Here is a 20,555-nt window from a genome sequence, read left to right as displayed (position 1 = left end):
ACTGAGAACAAACCATTTCAATCCAAGCAGTCTTTAATTCATTTTTTTTTTGCAAGAAAGAACACGAGTTGAACGTTGCATTGACCCAGTAAGGTGGAGAGATATATCAGGACTTCAGACAGAACACTTTTTCTGTTTTCTCTGTAGAACTATTCAAAGTCCCCTTTGATTCAGTTTTCTGTAGGAAAGTTACTAATGAGGGAAGGCAAAACGTTGGGGCGTAGAGAAATGAGTCACATTTTTTCTAGTTAAATGCCAAGTAAAAATATACCCAACAAAAAGTATTTCAATTTTTTCTCACAGTAGGCTCACTCTTTTGGTTGACAGGCTATGACATGCTATGTTACTCCTAAAAGTTCCCTGGGGTTGGAGGATGTGGGGGATAATAGATATTCTTAATCTTGAAATGTACAGCTACTGAAGTCACCCCCTGCCTTCCATTTTTCATGCAGCTGTAACAGATTTAAAGAGAAACATCAACCCAAACACCCACAATGCGTTGGTAACTGATGTCCGAATGTAGACATGCAATCAACACTTTCCGCCTTCAGGGAACATCCACTAATTAAATAGGAAAAGACTGCACTTTCTGCAATTTTATCTGGAATGTTTGTATCGGCTTTTTTCCTGTATATTTATATTTTTTAATGTGTGGTCTGTTTTTGAGAAAATAAACCACCAATCATAAAAAGTAAAAACGGCACATATATGGCCACTTTTCTGGAAATCTACAGAAAATTCCACTTTTCTGTAGTTTTCCTTTCCCTGGCTTAGTCTCCTGTGTATTTCAGATGCAAAGCACATCCTATGACTGTATGGGCTTTTTTCCTTTATTGATGTTTTAATACTGGTGCATTTCATTTAATTTCTCTGCCTGCTTCAGTGGCAGTGCACTTGCCAGGGCTGGGAGCGAGGGCGTGTTGGTTATGGGTTTCCCTCAGTTTGCGGGGAGACATGTTTGTGGGAGACACCCACAGTTGACTAACAAGAACAGGTGGGAGCAGGGAGGCTGCCGTTTCATTGCCCGGTTTTCTCTGGGTACAGAAGGTTGGAGAGGGAGGGCAGGGGGTGTCAACAACGCCTTTTATTTTTAACATTTAACGAGGTGGCTATAAGGTTCCCTGCTCCCTCCAAAGAGATGGGGTTTCAATTCCAAGCTGGAAGAGTGGGGGGTTATGTATGTACAATTCTCAACTTCCAAAATCCAAGAAAAATGTCAGGCAAAACAATAATTTACCTTTTATCTTATTGCGGATTTTATACAAAAGCTATTGTATTGAAATCAAGAGAAGGAAAAAGACCTAGAAAACGACCACATGGAAGATGGGAAGATGAAATCGTAAACTTTGCAGGACTGCTGAACAATTTCGTGGTATTAGTTTGTACAGGAAGGTGCTATCTTATCTGCTGGGCTAGTTAATACACAAGTTTAGTTTGAGGCAATGAGGACTTTACCTGTAACACAGCTCAAAAGGTATATCAATGCTGTTGCTCTTTTCTCTTGTGGTTAATATTGCAGTTCTAGTGCAGGTGCCTGCTCTTGTAAGTGGGCATCAGTGTCTGCGTGTTTCTATTTCTATGTGATATGTTTGCCAATGTGTGGTAATTGCTCAAGATTGCTTTCCTGGTTTCCTTTTTTGATGCTCCTGACCTCTCACCTTGGTTGGCACCATGGGCTTTGTTCTCTACAGCCGAGCAGGTGAATGGGAACTTGTCACTGTGTATATGACTCACAAAGCGCGCCAGGGCCACACAGGGTTCATTTGCATCACTGGGAGAGGATGTGTGAGTCAGTGAAACCTGCTGTAGAATCAAAAGTCTAGGACAGTGCGTTTTTAGGATAACATCACAGGTTGGTTTCATTATTTGATTACAATTCGTGATGGAAGAGCTGGGGTTTTTAATCCCATGAAAGCCTGTGATTACAATTAATTAAATTGTTGGTATCATCTTGGCTTGGTGTTTCCTTTAAGCTTAATTAATAAATATCCTGCCAAACAGACTAGATTTAAGAGAATATAATTAATTCAATTTATAGACCATAGTCTCCAACCCCAATCTATAACATCACAATGCAAATGCTTGTGTTTGTAGGTCACCCTCAATTACCTGTGTCTAAAGACTGGGAAAATGTGTTAGTTATTGTACTGTCCTGAGGTTGGATCACTCTTCATTTTTGGATTGAGCCTAACTGGAAAAGGCCACCAGGACAAAAACCTTTCAAAGTGCAGTGCAGGTCCATAGTGGGTTCAGAATGTGAAATAATGACAAGATTACAGCGATGAAAAGAAATCACCTTGTGAGCCAATCCAATTCAGTTTTTAGGCTTATAGGTGTTCCTGTACATATACACCAACAGCAGGTGTCTGACCAGATGAGTACAGAGAGGCCTGTGTGTAATTTGGGTGCAAATGAGTATTATATATGAAATGAATGCTTCTGAAGAGACTGGTCTTGAGGGAAAAGGATAAATCTGAGGTCATAAACATGCATAATGAATAAAAGAGGTGAATTCATAAATGCAAAAGGGAAATGTTTGGTTTTGTATAGTGCCGGGAGGACCTGAGTGCATCGCTCTGTATCTGTATCGCCTGTGTGCATTTTAATGTAAAGGAATCGTGAACCAATGTGTTATTCATCACAGGAGATACAGACAAGGATAAAAAATGCTAATTACAGAATAAAAGACTGAATGGCACAGTAGAAATGAAATGAATGTTGAAACAAGTTTGCAATTTTAATAATGTTAATACTTGAATGTATGAGAGTCACGGACAGGTCAGTCTGATGAAGCCCAAAATGTCGCAAATGGTAGCAGTGCAGTTTGCAGGTCTCATCTTGATGAAAAGAGATTACAGTCAGGTTTTGTAAAAAATTGCGCAGTGAGCAGTATTTCAATGCATTTTATATATTTTTTTTTAAGGTTTTCCTATCATTGTAAATACAAATGCAAATACTTGTGTTTTGGAATATCCCAATACCTAGTGCATTACATGTGTGCATTTAAGATTTAACTCATAAACAGTCATGGTCTACAGCAGTGTCCTGAAAAACTAAAGCCTGGCCCCCCCTGTCTCTTTCACCTGTCCACAGATCACCCCCGGCAGCAAGGCGGCCCAGGCCAACCTCAGCCAGGGAGACATCATCGTGGCCATCGACGGGGCCAGCACCGATGGCATGACCCACCTGGAAGCCCAGAACAAGATCAAGTGTGCCAGCTTCAACCTCAGCCTCACCATGCAGAGGTACCAGCACTGTCCCCGCCTCTCCGGTCACGTCGCACCCGCCAGCCCCATTACAGTCCGCTACACAAAGCTGTCCAGATCAAATCCACTGCCCGCACTGCAAGGATTAACACATTAAGGAGATTAGCTGCGGGTTTCATTCAGATGGTTTTCTGTTTGTTCAAATGTAGGACAACAGGAACAGTACATGCAGGGCAGGACAATGTGATTGAGCTTGATGGGGCACAGCAAGCCTAAAATCAATAGGAGTGAAACACAAAAGTGAGAAGAGAGAAACATTACCGTAGTTATTTGGCTCTGTACTCATACAGGGTCTGGTGTCAATGGTCACACAGAATCATAATATTTTTACTGGGTCTGATCTGTTATGTAAGGGGTCTGCTACTTAACAGATAGAAGGGCTTTCTTTTTATTATAGACTGATCTTATCCCATTCAAAAGAGTATTTCTACTAGAGTTAGCAAATTGGACCAGTTAAAAAAACAATAGGGACCTCCTCCAACTACATATCAGTCTTGGTTTTCCTTTTAATCCCTTGATTCACACTCCACATATCATGAAGCAAGAGCAGTTCAGGCTAATGACATCAATATCTGCTGCTTGCATCTGAATGCTGCACATTAATAAATCTGTTTACTAGGAACTGGGGTTCAATGTGAAACGGCCGGCGCAGGGCAGTTTGGATGAGAACCCATGCTGCAGTCACACGTTTTGCAGGGAATACTCTGTCATGTTCACAGAGGTGTCCATCTGCTCCAGTAACCCCTGGCCCTGCGAGATGCGAGATTCGTTGCGTGAGAGAATGTGTGCATGTGAAGGGCTTTGAGCCAGGGCGGGTGCCGGGTGAGAGATTTAAAGTCTCTTTCGCACCCTCCTGGGTCTATCATACGTGCTTCCTGTTTCAAAGCGACTGACAGAGGCAGGAACAATGCCGGAGACCTAGTGAGATTGGGTGTCACTGTGCTGGGACAGGTGTGCACGATCACAGGGTTAGAGGCCAGGTATCTCGGCACAGACAGATGAAGACAATGTCAGCGAATGACTTCTATTTTCAATAAGGGGCTTTGCTGCTTTTGTCTTTTTTTATTTCGGCCGAAGACTCCGTTCATCACAATAAAGAGTAAGTCAACCTGGTCGCTTCTTTGATTTATTATAGCCACCTTGTTGTTGAAGATATAATCTCTTTGTTATATATACAGAAGACGCACAAAACGGAAAAGTAAACCAAAGGCTGCTGTGCTTGATTACAACAAAAAAATTGTAATAATTGTAATAATATTATTTATGTGGGTGTTAAGCTTGTATTTTTTGCACCCTGAAAGATTTGTGACTCTTAGAGTATGATTTTGTCAAAAGAGAGAAAGTAAGAAGTTGGATGGAAAGTCATTTCTTTAGAGCTCATTTGGGTCACTTAAAGGGTTTATTTAAAATGCTTCATATATCGACTATATGTACACATATTGCATCTCGTAAGGCATGAATGAAGTGATTCAGTTACATCAATCAGGCCTTAAAACTCACTTTGCAAACCAACGCCTTATCTCACCCCATTTTAACCCCACCCTGATACTAACCAAATGCATCCTTTCTTATGACTGAGAAATAGATTTAAACTCCCTGTGCTTAGGAATTCATACCTCTGTTCAAATTTCAAAGCTACCCCTTATTGATTCCTGGGTCTGCAGGTGATATTTAATCTTGCTTTCACAGGTTTTTCTGTGTGGCACCCGTCAGTTTTTAGCTGATCATCCTGTCCTGTGGGAAGGTCTGTCCAGAGAGGGGCTTCCCCTAAAATCTTAACATTAGCATTTCCAATACGATAATAACGTTGAGCCCTGAATTTGTCAAATGCGCTGTGTGTTAGTTTTGTGCATGACTAATTTTCATTTAATAAGATTTATGCTAATACTATTTTATTGAATTTAGTATTTTTCATTTCATAAATAAAAACAATTCAATTTTTTTAATACTTGTGATTAAATCATTAAAATATCAATCCTTAAAATCACTTAACATTTTTAAAATCTGTGATTTTAACAAAGAACAAAACAATTAACTTCAAAATAAACGTGCCCAAAACAACAAAACAAACGTGATAAAAGCAAAAACTGCTCACCAACATAAAGGTCAAATACATTGAAAATAACTGAAAATGCATTGGACAAAATAAAGAAACAATTAAAAAAGTAAAAATAAAAAACAAACAAAAAAGGTCCAATGCATTTAAAATTAAATCCAAAACGGTCAATGTATTTGACAACAGAATATAACAAAACTTAAACCAAAACCCTAAACAATGTGGTTTAAAAGCAACTAAATCTTTAAAAACAATTAAGATTCATTTTTAACATCTTTTTTTTAAAAACGATCATCCATAAAATCTTTAAAAGATCTTGGACTCGGGCTCCAGCAGGGGGAACTGACCGTCCCCGGAGGTGGGTCCCATCATGGGATCCTGAGCTCCCCCAGATCTTGTATGTGCCAGTTCTTATAGGCTTCCTCCTTGATTTATGCTAATACTGCAAAAGAACCCAACCCAACAAAATAACTTCAAGTCATTTAAATACACGTTAGTTAGACGTTGATTTCACTAAGCTGTGGGGTGGGTTGTTGCTCCTGTTGCTCCTGATGTTTTTTCTGTGGGATGAAATAAGTCTACCTGCAGACAGTGCCGCCTGAGGGCTCATGTCCTCTTGTTGGGATTTCACAGACATTACCCTCCATCCCCAAGAAGCATACCATCTCCATGCCAACCAACAGATCAGTGTGCAAACATGCCGCCCCCAAAGTGGGCTGCCCTCACCCCATTGGGCAAGGAGTGTGTGGGAAGGGAAGGAAGGGAGGGTAGGGAGGGAGGGATCAAAAAAAAAAAAAGATTTAATGTCCTGATCCTTCTTAAAGACCAATCTTTACTGCTCAGTCTAAGCATCTGCTATTTCAAATAAGACATCATTCACTTTAGGTCTTCAGGACACAAAAGGGTTCAATAAATGTAATTTCAAGATAGCTTTGCCTTAATTCCTAGGGACAAAAGCAATAAACAACATTCAATAAGACATTTTAATCTGTAATCTGATTCAAATGTGGGCATGATGAAATCATGATGCATCAAACATGATGACAACACCTGGCTTTAAGCAGCAACCCAAGAACAGACCATGAATGCCAGAATAATCCCATCATTCTCTTCATAAAGGTAAATAAATAAAGCTAAACAAAGCCTTTAACATACATACGTGCATGGGGGCTATTGTCACTCTCTCATTTCCAGCCATTGAAATAATTATTCAGATCGCTTAATATGCCCTACATCTGCACTGACAACACCCTGACAAATAATATGCATGTCCCGACTGGCGCTCTGCAGGTTACACTTACTACGCACCGCTGTGGAAATGTCTTTGATTTGGTAACTAGCTATCTAAAGTTAAATAAAAGACTTAAATTGCCTCTTTAATCCTTTTATCAAGTGTTGTGTGCCAGTCTGTGTAGAGTAAAGGTATTTAACAAACGTACTTATGTCAAACATTTGCTTATTTAACGAGTGTTACTTGACATGGACCGTTATTTTTTTGTGAGTGGGGTTCTGCGAGTCCTTGAGCTGGCGTACCGTTAAGAATTAAAATGTACTTGCACCACTGCCTGCGCCAGATATGCTAAAAGCTTCTTGTTGATGACAGATGGAGAGATGTGCGTCCTCTACCATATCCTGTTTGCCTTTTGTTTTCTTTTTTTAAAATCTGATATACCCTGATGATTATTTCCAAAAACAATCTCACTCGAGCCATCAATCCTGTTCTAAAGCCGCACTGCTGCACAAATACCTGCAATAATAACTAGAATAATCCACACTGCGGGGGCTCTCCTCATAGTTAGAGATAAATAAAGCTCAATATCTTTAGCTGGAATCTAGGTCTCCCAATATGGGATATGGAAAAGTACCACGCTATCATACAATCATCTTATTTCCAGAAGGATAATGACAGACGTTTTTTTGACCCTCTCCCCCCGCCCCCCGAAGTTCCTTGAACAAGCTTTTTCAGGACTGGTTCTCGGTGATGTCATTTGCACCATCTGCACCGACCTGGTTGCTTCAGTATCTGTGGTTCTTCTAATCCTCTCAGCCTGGAAGGTCAGCAGATCCTTGGTGTATAAATGGCAATATTAACAAACTAATTAAATAAGCCTGTCGCAGTGTCCACGGGAATTTTTAGTCTGAGACCTGCACTATTTTAGCACCGTGATGAAGAGGAGACTCACAGATCCACAGCCCAAATTTGGTTTATAAGGTGTGGCTTGGCAGTGTATCCATGACCACTGACCCCACCTGAATTTCGGTTTCAAATGTATCTGTTCCTCTCAGTTCAAGCTGTAGATATAATTTGATGCAGCCTCCCATACAGAAAAGTATGTATAATATGAAGCAGTAGGACAGAACATAGATTATTTAACCAGTATGGTCCATCCATCAGCCCAGACGAGTTCATACCAATTCATATTAACCAGTCAGAAGGAATTGACAATCAGAACATTGTGTCATGATTTATTTTGAATTGAAATAATAATCTGAATGCAATTTGTACCTAAAATAACATACAGGGAATGGCGGAGAAACTTATTGCCCATGTTAGTTGCCTTTTACTTGCTCAGGGCAACACCCAGCGAGAGACTCAGTGGAACCGGCCTTTTCCCTTAACCCTTGAACTCCATTATCTTTGCGCTTTCAAAAATCCCCTAGTGATGAAAATCTCTCTCTCGAGGTCAGGACAGGAGCAAATGGAATGTGTAGACGTCAACGAGCAAAATCAACAACGGAAACCAAACCGATCAGAGGACTAACCCCAAACGCATTTCCCTTCGATCAAAGAACATGCAAAATACGGACGGAATGTGAGCTATGAGCATTGTTTCTGCTTTTACTTCCTATTGTCGTTTTTAGGTGTCTTTAAAAACTCCTGCCCCTAATTAAGTAGTCATTTGCCCTCCCCAACTATACTCTAAATAAAACTACCATTCTTTGTGGTGTGTTTTTTTATGTCAGGAAGAGCTGGTGTGTGTGGAATTTTGTATGAAACGGTCACAGCACTTATTTCCTCATTTATCTTATCCAGGCCAATTTGGCGGGCGACAGTAGACGGGGCTAAAAGTGACAGGCGAGGGGTATGCGTGCTTCTGTGTGTGTAGGGGTGGTGGGGAGGCTGACAAACTCTGATTGTGTGCTGTCTTGTGCTGGGCTGTCTACAGAGCTGCCTATGGGATTCACCCTCTGTGATCGGCGCAGTGGCAATCTGTACATTTCTCTTTCGTTTCGGCTAAATCTTCCCTTCTCTCTCCTCCACTTGATTGAGTGTATATTTATATTTTACTCATTTTATACATGCATGTATAAGAGCTATACTTCTGAAAGACATTTAAAGTTCAAATTTCAAGCAACTAATGGTTTAGCATTTTACTTCCATCTCTGCGTTGATCACTCTAAATGTGTTCTAAATTAGTATTCTCTGTGATTTGGGCTGTTAAAGCATAGTAACGATCCATACCGACGGAGCAGCAGTCACAATGAAGCACTTCATTCACAGATGCAACTGGCAGCTGAATTGCTGATTAGCCATGACACAATAGACTGGGAGGGCGTGTGTGCATACAAATGATGATACATTTGATTTCTTCATTTAATCTTTTCTACAGAGCTGTGCCATATAAAACCATGAGCAGCCTTGACATATACATGAATTACATGTTTATAACTACAACACCAAGCATAAAATGGAGCACACCTTAACACAATGGTGAAGATAAACATGACCATCTGGAAGCGAGGTTCTTGTCTGGTTCGGTTTCCTAACTCAGACGAGTCTTGGAACGCCGGTGTGGAAAATGGAAGTGGCTGATAATCAAATGTCAAGGCCTGCCTAATGCGTGCGCTCAGCAGATCTCAGTTAATCGCCAGGCAGTCTCCGCCCGTTGAAATATCACCTCTATTACTTTCCCTTTGCTGCGCTCCGGCAGTTTTATGGGACTTTTTATCCTTTATCTAAAGACATGTCAGTGGTAACCGGTTATCCACTGAACCATTCAGAATTAACCAGATTCTTAAAAGCGCTTGTCCTGATGCGAGGGCCGGGGCGGATTCAGTCGGGAGCGCTGCACTTTGCAGATACAATTTGTTGCGTGGCGTTATTTAATGATCTGCGAATCTGGGTCACATTAAGTTTGTCTGTCAGCTTTCTCCCTGTGGTATTTAATTATCTCATGCTGGTTTGTTTGCTGCACACGAGAAACAATTCGGTCAATTTGCTTCTGTTCCCGTGTTTGTCACCCAGTGAACAGATTGCAGCAGAATGGAAGTAAACGTGTTTTAAGGGTTTCCCGTCTTATAATCTTTCTTGATTAATAACCAAGCAACAGAATCCTTCCTTCTTTATGGAAATGTCTTTGCCGATTTTTATATCGAGTTTATGTGGATCTCGACAGTGTGTTTAAGAATGCCTTAATGACTTAAGCCCATTTCATCAATTGCTCTTTGTACATCAAGGTAAATGTGCTTGCTGTGTTCGCCTCTTGCCTTCTTTACTTCTTTTTAATCTCACCCTGGACTAGTACTCTCCAGTCCAATCTTAACATATCCTTCACACCGTGTGCCACTCACATTGCAATCCATCCATTTTGTGATTGTTAAGAGCTCTCAATAGGTCAGGCAGATATTCAAGGTTGTGGAACAGATGCTTTCTCCATTTTAAGATAATACGATAACTATTAACTGCTGCCCTCCCACAGGGACTGAAAGGGAAGGAGACCTTGGAGTCAGAATACGATTGTAAATATTGTTATCATCACACTAAAACAGGTCAGGGCACGATGGGAAGGAAGAGCTGTCAGCTGTGTTGAGGGGGGGGTGCTCAAAGGGGAAGATGTGCAATCTGTGGTATCTTTGAGGATTTTCAATATCTTTTATCCATTTTGTTTTTGATTGGCATTTATTTTGGCACTTTAAACTGCCTTCATGGTAAATGCATTTTACTACTGGTAATTACACCTGCTCTGAACCCTCTAATTACCACATTTTATCATTTACTTGAAATTCCCCTAAATAGAATCAAGCCCTGCGTTTTGCACCTCCTCGTACAGTTATTCCAATTAGGACGGAACTCCCACTGAAACGAATCTCTCCTCGGAGCCTTTCTAATATTCTTATAAATGTGTTCCCTGGTGTCAGTTACAGGGATGGGTAATGTATTTTAAATAAGTGCTGTACGATTAAATTGACTAAAACGACACCAAGCAGCCTTTGGCACACAGCTAACATGTATGTGGCACAACACCAGGCAAATCAAGGAGCAAACTCAAACCTCACAGGTTCCAGTACTTTGGCCTCATCGCTCATGCAGAGGGTGAAGCAGGAGGCTGATGTCTATGCCACAGGGGCACATTAAGATTTTTTCTTTGTTTTCCATTACATTGATGGTCAAATTTTGTGAATCAGGTTGTAAAATTAATGAGGAGCCAGAATGTGTTAAAAAGACCCCAGTGCTTTTATTGAGCTGCAGCACTGGTCCTTTGTGATGGGGCTTTGTCTGCCCTCTGCTGGATCTGTCTGTGACTATGGGCTGATTACTTCAATGGTGCATCATTGTGCTGCTGTTCATAGTGTGCACTTTATTGTGAATGTAGAGCAGGTATTGAAGACCCAGCAAAGCGCAGTGAGATCCAACCCCAGTCTCCAAGAGCCAAGGGGGATCCTCTCTTTCTTTCTATTTGAACCCTCTGCCATATTAGTTGTAATGTTTTTTTTATCACAATTTGGCAATACAGGCTTATTTATTTAAGTATTTGATCATTCATTTTACACAATTATTTATCTCAAGGATCAATCCGCCCAGAGTGGGCGTCTGGCTTTCCGAAGAAATGTCAAGTTACCCTTCACCTATCCAATCTAGAAAGCTTCCACTCATGTTCTTTGCAGACAAATTGATTCAGATACTTAGTTTTGTGTGATGTGTGTGCTTGGAATGACAAATAACGTGTCAGTTTTAGAGGTCCATAAAGTAGGGTTGGCAGGGTTACTTTTAAAAAGTATTCCATTACAGAATACTGATTACCTTTTGAAAATCTGTAACCTAATCCAATACATTACTCCAAGTCATTATCGTAATCAGAATACTTTCAGATTACTTTTGGAATACTTTTTTCCCTTTATTAAAAAAACAAAAGCAGCTGAATTCAAGAAGTGAAACAAAATGTACTACAATTCTAATATGGATGACGTATTGAAATTGTATATTTTCATCCACAGTACAGACAATTAAAATGGTAATTAAGATTTGCATCTGTTAAATTTTCTTGCACACTGTAATTTGCATTTTGTAGTGTATGCATTTTTAAACAAGTGAAACTGCATTTTGATACCCTTTACATTTTTACAAACCGACATAAATCAGACATATCAATAATGCGTTAATGTCAAAGGTGTATCTCATTAACTGTCATTTTAATGCAGGCACATGGTTTGTTTTCTGCTAATCAGTGTTAGAGCATTTTCTTTAAAACTTTAACAGGTATCTTCTCTAAATTGTAAGTATGTTAAATGCTTACAAAGTCTACTGTTTATTTTGTTCTATCTGTGAAGATACACGGATCAAGCAACTTGCTACAACAAAGGGGATTTAAATGCATTGCATTTTTCCATCTATGAGAAACGCAGTCACAAGTTTCAAGTCACCCGGCACCGAAAACACACATTGAAATCAATACAATTAAGGCGGTATTTTTTAAGTATCAATGAATTTTATGCATTTTGTTTCTGCAATTAACACATTATTGTTGTCTTACCTTCTTTTAAGTGATATGTATCGGTTTGTAAAAGTGTAAAGGTATGACATGTGAGGATCCCCTGAACGCACCCTGTTAAAGAGCACCGCACAGCATGCCATGGCACTGGTTAGGACTAGTATATTCAGTTTATGTGATTTATTTTGTTTTAGACTATTAACACGTTGTATGTTGTTATTTTCGTATTATATTAAGTATTAAGATCACAGAACCAGCTAGGTTGCACAGTAACTATTTGTAATTTACATGGATTTATCTTAATTTTGGATAGGATAATGTATTACTGCAAATGCCAACTATTGACAACGCTTTTGGGTATACTATGCCTGTGTTGCCGTTTTGCTTATTATGCTTTCATAAAAGTATGTAATTATTAAAATGTATTTATTATCATTTTTATTAAAATGCGAATTTTCTAATCTCATGTCAAATATAATTCTCTTAAGGCTGCACACATTCAAAAAATAAAATCTTACCTCCTGCTGTTTTTTTAGATTTGAAGTTGAGTCCTTTAGAGCAGACCGTACATTGTCCCGTGGTGGACACATTTTGCACTTTGTTCCATTTTCTTTCTTTGAAAGTGAACAATTGCCTGTACTTCAACGAGTTAAATCCCTGCTCACACACAATGTTGCCACAACATTGTAGAAACCTAATTTATGTTGGCACAACGTGGTAGAACTGTGTGTTACTTCCATTCTGCTGCCTGTTGTACAGTGGCACCGAATCAGCCACTCTTTGGCCAGAGACGCGTAAATACCAACAAGGTTGCAAAAATACTACGCGTGGGTCCCTTCAGATTTGCAGAATTTCTTTACACTTGTACACTTTCATGTAAATGATGTATAAGTAATCCGTAATCTCTTACTCTTTTTAAAAAGTATTGGTAATCAGAATACTCGTCTGACAGGAGTAACTAACCAGAATACAAGTATCAAAATTCTGTAATCTGATTATGTAACATTGCTACTTGTATTCCTTACTCCCCAACCCTGTTGTATAATCTGTAGAGTTCACTCTGTGTCTGTTTCAAAGCCATTTCTACTGTAATGTACAGTGAAATATGCAGGCCATTTTTATCTGCCACTGGCCTCTATCCCCAGAAAAAAAAAAATATTTGAAGGGTGCTAATGCAAAATGCCATTAGAGATCATTAGAAAGTTCACTTCAAAGTAAACTGCAGTACTCAAACCCAAAAAAGGAACAGTCTCCTCTCTGTGTGCATACCTGAAGGGATTATAGGGCATCTTCCCAGCATGCTCTTCTGGGTCAACAGTGTGGCGCCATCCCATGTGCTGGGTAGGGGGGGCATCATGCTGACTAACATGGAAGGGGGGGTGTTGCAGAGTCTCCTGTTTCTTTGAACCCTCCCCAAAGCCCATTCCCTCCTGCGTACAGTAGTTGTGGCCCTCTGTAGATGCGGTGAAATACGATTACAGTGTGTTGAGTTTCATGGCAGGGATTCCTCACTGGCTGAGCCTGGTGTAGACTCAGCCTGCTCCCTCGCATCAACATTTCAACTCGAAACTGCCCGTGCTTGAACCAGAGACAAGCATGCAGACCTACCGTTGAGTTATTAAGTAAAAGGGTAAAGCTAGTTTTCTTTCCCTGGGCTAATCAAATTAGAGATGAAAAAGAAACAGTTGGAGATTAAATCAATTTAGGAATGCTGGTTCTCTAGGAAAAAGCAACAGGTGACCTAGTTTTGAGCTCCCAGACCACCCCTAAGGAATGTTTTTATCTGTATTTGATTCAGGATGTCCTTATATAAACTTTAAGTAACCCTGGATAAGGGCATCTGTTAAGAAATAATAATAATAATGGCATGTCCTTAAAATTAGCCTCTGTTATATTACCAGTTGTTGTTTTTTCCACCACAATAAAATTTTCAATCTTCATTTTGAAGAGAATATGTGAATATCCATATATAATTTCAGAGTTCCCTGCAGTGAGATACACTCAAGGACAGATTATTATTGTTGGTTTTGAAATTGCGCTGAAGCATTTGTGGGCAAAAAGCTTTTCATATTGGGGAAAAACAACAGTCATTTGAAAACCTGTGTATTTGGAGTGGGGGTTAACCATGATTTTCATTAAGAAGGGTTCCTGGAATGCAAAATAACCAACTTGTATTGTGTACATCCCCCTCCACAATACATTGTTAATTTTACTTTTCATTTGATTTCCATTTCCATTTTGCTTGTGATGTTTTGACTGCATCGTTCATTCCTGTCTCTGACCACACAGACCTTGGTAAGTCCATTATTCCATCAAAAGCTTTTTCTTTTTTGTTTGTTTGACCCACTTGACTTCTATTACACATGTGAGTTTGTCATTATAAGGATTTTTGGCTGTGTTTACGTACATCACCTCTTCAGTCATTACACACTTGATGTAACAAGCATTTATTGCACACACATTCTTCAAGGGAAAGGCAAAACATATCGCTCAGTCGGCAGGTCTTTAAGGGTAGAGTTGTGTTGAAGATGACTATTCAGAACAAAAGCCGCAATGTACAAACACACACGCACACACACACACACACGCACACACACAATCAAAACAAAATGCAAATGTCTGAATCTTCATGGCAACACATGAAACATGCCTTGCAGTATTAAGAATAATTATTTCCCTAGGGATAGGAAGATGCTACCTGCTAAACATTACCTGAAACATTATACTTCCACAAAATCATTTTTCTATGTGAATCTCGCTATAGCCCCTTTAAAAAAATAATATTTTTCTTCATGTTTTCAAATATTCATAGAATATATATATATAGGGACTCTGATAAGACCCAGCCTATGTTAGGTTTCCCTGGCACTACTGCACAAAGTGCATGTGGAAATGGACGAGTGCAAAAACAAAAGCTTATAAGGGAAGGTTTGCAGAACAGAGAGACACTCATTTCGGATTGGTGCAAGAAAAGGATTATTAAAGGAGTTTCAGAGAAAGCTTCAGAGTTCGAGTTCATTGCTAGTATTCTCTGTCTGGATTTCATCTTCCTCTGTGCACATAAACAGCAAAGTCCAGACGAACCACACTCTCCAAAACTCATGGAATAAAATTAGGCATAAAATGTATAGGGAAGCAAGAAACCAAATCTCTCTCACAATCGGTGTAATTTTGCTACAACACCACGGCAGTAATCCTCCTGTTGTACTCTCATCAGTATCATCATTGAGACCAGGCTTTTACCTCGTGTTTATTTTAAGTTGGATGTGCACACCATGTGGTTATGTAGAATTGATCAAAAAGAGATTATTGTAGCAGCTTTGGGAGGGTTCACATTGGCAGGCTACCTCATTAGGGATTACTCTTAAGGTTTTGAAAGTGTTAGCATATGGAACATTTTTTAATTCAAACAGAAACAAACAAACTGTAAAACACAGGTTTGGATGTATTTATGAAGAATCCACAGCTCCCTTAATACATTTTTTAACTTCCCTTGTACAGTGTTGGATTCCCATCTTAAATGTCTCATTAATTTGCAAATGTTCTGTTTCTAAAAATCACAATTCACCATACAAGCCTGATTAAAAATGTTCACTTGTTTATTCATAAGCCATACATGCTCTCAAAAGGACAAAATCTGGTGGAGAATAAAGCAGGGGGGTTAGGGGGGAAAAAAAAGTAATGTTTCATATTTTTATGTTATTTTTTTTAATTTATTTGATTATTAAATGGCCATAAATTCTGTGATGACTCTCAAATCCAGTTTTAGATTAATTAATTCCGGGGTTCCTCAAGTGGGAGTCAGGCCAACCTTTCATTTATTGCATTTTTCTTTATAATTAACTATCGATCTTGGGAGTTGAGCGACATCAATTAGTCTGTAAAATGTGTGTAGGTGGGCCCTTTGTAGGTAGAAAGGATCATGTCGATTCTGTTGCATTGTTGTGGTCCCTTGGGGTGTGGTAAGGTGAAATAACTGCATGAGAGTGGCCTATATTGCAAAAAGTGTATTCTTTATAGTAATCTGTGGAGCCACATAAAACTGAGACTTGACATAGAGATAACAGATAGGAAAAACTCAATAGCACAGAATGGAGCCAACAAAACCTCCACGTATTCTGCAGCACCAACCTGAAAAAAATGTTTATTTTTAATTTGGTCGACGATGTTTTGACGCTGTTGTCATTGGCGATTCTAGAGTCTGTTGGGGCCCTAGGCAAAAATTCCTGTTCACAAGCTGCACCTCTGGCTGTTGTATTGTCACTGTTTCAAGGCTGCTCATTTTAATATGACAGGCCTTAGTCAAGAAACATGTCTTTTTATATGTCTGTCCGATTATCAAACTGGCTCTTGAAATAGAGGTACAAGTATTATTTATTTTGTCTCGTCCCTTGATAAAATGTGCATTTTTGCCCTTGATGTTGTAATTTTGGTGCATCTATTTTTACCCCCCTTCATTTTTATTCTCAAGTGTCTCTAACCCTGTCTCTGCAGGCTTTAGTCTCAGTGACTGTGTGAATGCTAATTCCCAGCTTCCGTTCTCTTTGGCACTTACCTTGCAAAGCTTTGGATAGACTTATCCTCTCAGGGCAAAGAGACGATCCCACAGCCACTTCATATCCCTCCTTAGGCTGACAGATACGGTATGCAATCAATTGATTAACCAGGCCAACAATAAATGAGGAGGAAATGAAGTGGAGAGCTATGTATCCAGGTACACATCAGAATTGTCCTGCTGTGCTAGTTAGCATGTGTAGATCGACTCTGAAGAGATTTAAATGACTCAAACATGACTCTCATCAGCGGCGCCCCCTCCCCCTGTTGAATGCCTGACCTTCGTCCCTTATGTCTATCAGTCACAGCTGCCTCTATCAAAATTACAATGTCTCTTCAAACCACAGTCATGTCAGAGCTCAGACGAAGTGTGATACAAATTAAAGATCCAGCACAATACTGACGCACAGTCCAGTTCTTGATATGTGTGTGTACTGAAGTCTGCTTTGCCCGTTTTTTGTAGAAATTTAAACAGGGCTCTCTGTTTACAAATACTGTACTGCAATAATTGTCAATAGTATCACTGCCCTACTTGGCACTACTATGTGATTAGATCATATATGCCTTGACTGATCGATTGACTCCTTGTTCTTCACATTTCCCTCAGGTCGAAGCGCCCAGCTCCGGTGCCCACAGCTACCCCTAGAATGGACTCTCCCATGCCCGTGATCCCCCACCAGAAGGTAAAGATATCTTTGTGTAGGACATTACTCAATACCTCTGGAGATGAGACTCTGTAAACCTGCAGGCAGTTCATTTTGACGAGAGAGAACTACATTTAGTCGAAGAGAGGAACTGTTTTGATCTGATATATATAATGGGCTTTAGGCTTTAGTTGTGTTGTGGGTTGAGGGTTGCTGCGCTTAAGTACAGCGCATTCTGCACCTCTGAGGTTATGAGAGCAAAAATGCAGCTTAACCCGAACACTAATGAATCAAGTCCTCTCTCACAGCAGCAATGTATTGGCCCCATCTAGTGGCAGCATATATCTTCTGCAAGATATATATTCACTGGCGCTCAGAATGAAGGCATCTTCTGGAAATGGTATTGAAAAACCGCAGAGAAAGGAGTCATCTAAAGAAATCGCTATAGAGTTTTCAATGCTCAACATTTTGATGAAAAATACACCCTTCACTCTCTGATCACCTTCTTGTGGAGCATAGTATATTCCACTGCATTTAGGAGCGGGATGCTATTGATCCTTCCCTCGCTCTTCATTTTGTGAACCAGCAAAACAATCCCAAAACTTCATATTATCTCTTCTTAAAAAACATTTGATAAGTAAGAAATATAACCGGTCATATTAGCAAAGCTTGCTTTTATCAACCACATTAATTAAGCTCACTGTTATTTTCTATCTTCACTGGGATGCTTCTTATCAGGAGATCACAGGATTTAATTTAATGCGGTGGTGCATTTTTGAGTCATAGGGTCCAACATCTCCAGACATTTAAAAAATCAAAGCAAGGCACTGTGCTCTCTACAGATTAAATACAGTTATTGACATCCGAGGAGAGGTTGTTGGTGGTGTTACTTATTTCCTTAACCATTGTACGTCCTGTATTTTTTTTCCTGTGCCCTGCTCTTTCACTTTCATCTTCTTCCCCCCTCCTCTATTTTATTTGTTTGGTTCTTCTTTTCTTTGTTTCCATCCAAAAGGATCAGTCAGTCCAAATCAATGGCAGCCTCTCAGCCTGCGCTACAGCATCACGGCCACTAGGGGCATCCAACAAGACAAACTCCTACTTCTACAGCAAGCAGGAGGTCAACCAGACCTGTAACGTTTCCATTACTAAAGCCGGAGCCCTCTCTCCCGCAAAGAGCCCTGTGTCACTGGGCCCCATAGGCAAGCTAGCCGGTGGGCAAAAGGGGCAGTATAACAACCCCATAGGCCTGTACTCTGCAGAAACCATTAGGGAGATGGCGGAGGCTCGGGGAGGAAGCAGAGGAGGACGGGCCTCCAGCTTGGGCCTCCTCCAGGGGTATGTAATGACACACACTAACCACCACTGACTCCTGCAGCCCACACTCCACTTCTGGCCCAGTTCAAGCCTATACAGTAATCCCAGCCTGCAAAGTGACACAGAATATCGTGTCATATTCTGGGAACAGGACTCCCTGTCCTTGGAACCATGTTTTTACAACCTCCAGAATGATGACATCAGAGCTGTTAAAATCCATTGCTGGAGGGCTGCAGTGTCTTCTTGTTCCTGGTCCATTGAGAGCTTGCATTACTTATCTCGTTATTTAATCGGTTAGGCATTTAGTTTAGTTTTCAGATGTGTTTGATTTGGTGCACTACTTATCTTGCAAAGCAAGGGTCTGCGAGATGCCAAGATAATTACTTCATCAGACCAATTAGGTAGCAAGTAGCCTGCTTGGCCCAAGAACCAAAAGACACTGCAGGACTACTGAGCTGGAGACTGCTAAGTAAAATTGGTTTATTCACCCATCTAGGTGTTCATTTCGTTTACAGCCTTCTCGTTTTTCAGAATACTGACATTTGTGCACTCTTAAAGGCTTGGCTTTCTGAGGCAACCTTTCTTCTCATCTGAAGTGATCACAAATTGCAACCGTGCAAGTTCTAGAGCACGGCCGTCCAACATGCTGCCTGCAGGCCAAATGTGGCCCATCTGAGATTTTTTTAATTGATCTTTTTTACCTAATTAGCTAGCACACATAAAGCCAGTAGGGCCTAACCACTTTCCTTGGGCTTAATTAATGTGGCCCGCAAACACATGGATTTCTAATCAAGTGGGCCACTGTTGAAAAAGCTTGGACGGCCCTGCTCTAGAGTGACCACTGTGCATTTTTGAACCCCGTTGCCAGGAGGTGGAATGACAGCAGTGGGTACGTGACAACTTCCCTTTTTGTGGGAAAAGTGACAAGACATTCAAAACATGAGATTCTTCATTTCGCACACTTCTCCCCATGTCATCCTTTGGTCTTCTGATTAAATCTACAGACCTGCAGAACTGCTAGCTGAGTGGCAGAGTGGGTTTAATGTGGTAAATCTCTGTGCGTGGCCCAGGGATTTGCTAAATTGGAATTATCCAAACTATAATGATGTCACTGACCAGGGAGAAGGTCAAATGCAGCAAAGTCTGACTATAAAGTTTAAGTATCTCAAATCTCAAATTTCAAGGGTTTTCTGACTCGTCCACCAAATCCCGGACAAAACCAGGTTTATTTTGGAAAAGTAATCAAGGTTGAGGCCAAGATAGAGATGGAGAATGCAGTCCTGTAGAATCCAGAACGAGATGTCCAAACTTATCAAATCAAAGATTTATCAAATCTTCTCGATCTCTTTGTGCAATATTACAGGCTTATTTTTTTTATATATATATATATATATATATATATATATATATTTATGGTACCAAGTCCAGAACTGGAGCCACCTTAAATAGAAATAAGATGGGGGGGAAAAAAAAAACAAGCGAGATGACCTCATACAAATTCTCTGGAGTGGATTGGTGTTCCCTGTGAGCGAGATAGTGTTACGCTCTCACTGTACAGCACTGGGACGCACCTGCTCCGGCCCTCCCTTTAAAAGGCTGTGGAATGCAAGGGCTCAAATTCCTGTGTGTCCATCACTGCGTCTCCGAATATATCTCCCTTCCTGCTTAGAGTTAAAGGAATTTCTGTGGAAAGAAAAAAAGAACGAAAAGAAAAAGCATTGAATTCTAAAGCTGTTATTAAACCAGGGTAGAGGTTAGAGTGGACTTTGTTTGCTTGGATTTTTAATTTTTAATTTCACCACCGTGTTGGTTTATTTACTCTGGCAGTGTGTGGCACCGCGATAGAGTTTGGGCGACCGCTGTTGTTGTCCGTCACTCCTTCCCTGCGTCTGAGGGAGACTGTCTGGAGGCCCTGAGAGGCAATGCGATGAGACAGGCTCCAATAATAACCAGGGCTTCAATCGCAGAGATCTGCCACGTTCATTACATTCATAAATCACAGGCAGCT

At 40.3% G+C, this 20,555-nt stretch overlaps 1 protein-coding gene across 3 annotated transcripts in view; it reads left to right on the top strand.

Moving 5' to 3' along the window:
- Nucleotides 1-20,555, top strand: part of ldb3a (LIM domain binding 3a) — a 46,137-nt gene that overhangs the window by 13,400 nt on the left and 12,182 nt on the right. For 2 of the 3 annotated variants that reach the window (XM_066693210.1, XM_066693209.1), the window contains exons 3-4: nt 3,094-3,245; nt 17,194-17,269. In XM_066693210.1, the coding sequence (XP_066549307.1) occupies nt 3,094-3,245; nt 17,194-17,269 (228 nt within the window). Of the gene's footprint in view, nt 1-3,093; nt 3,246-17,193; nt 17,270-18,245; nt 18,569-20,555 lie in introns of all 3 variants that reach the window. The other variant, XM_066693208.1, reaches the window with a different exon arrangement.

The sequence above is a fragment of the Amia ocellicauda genome, chromosome 20, assembly GCF_036373705.1.
Source record: "Amia ocellicauda isolate fAmiCal2 chromosome 20, fAmiCal2.hap1, whole genome shotgun sequence".
Lineage (NCBI taxonomy): Eukaryota > Metazoa > Chordata > Actinopteri > Amiiformes > Amiidae > Amia > Amia ocellicauda.
The sequence above is the reverse complement of the archived record's forward strand: the minus strand, read 5'-3'. Positions and strand labels throughout refer to the sequence as shown.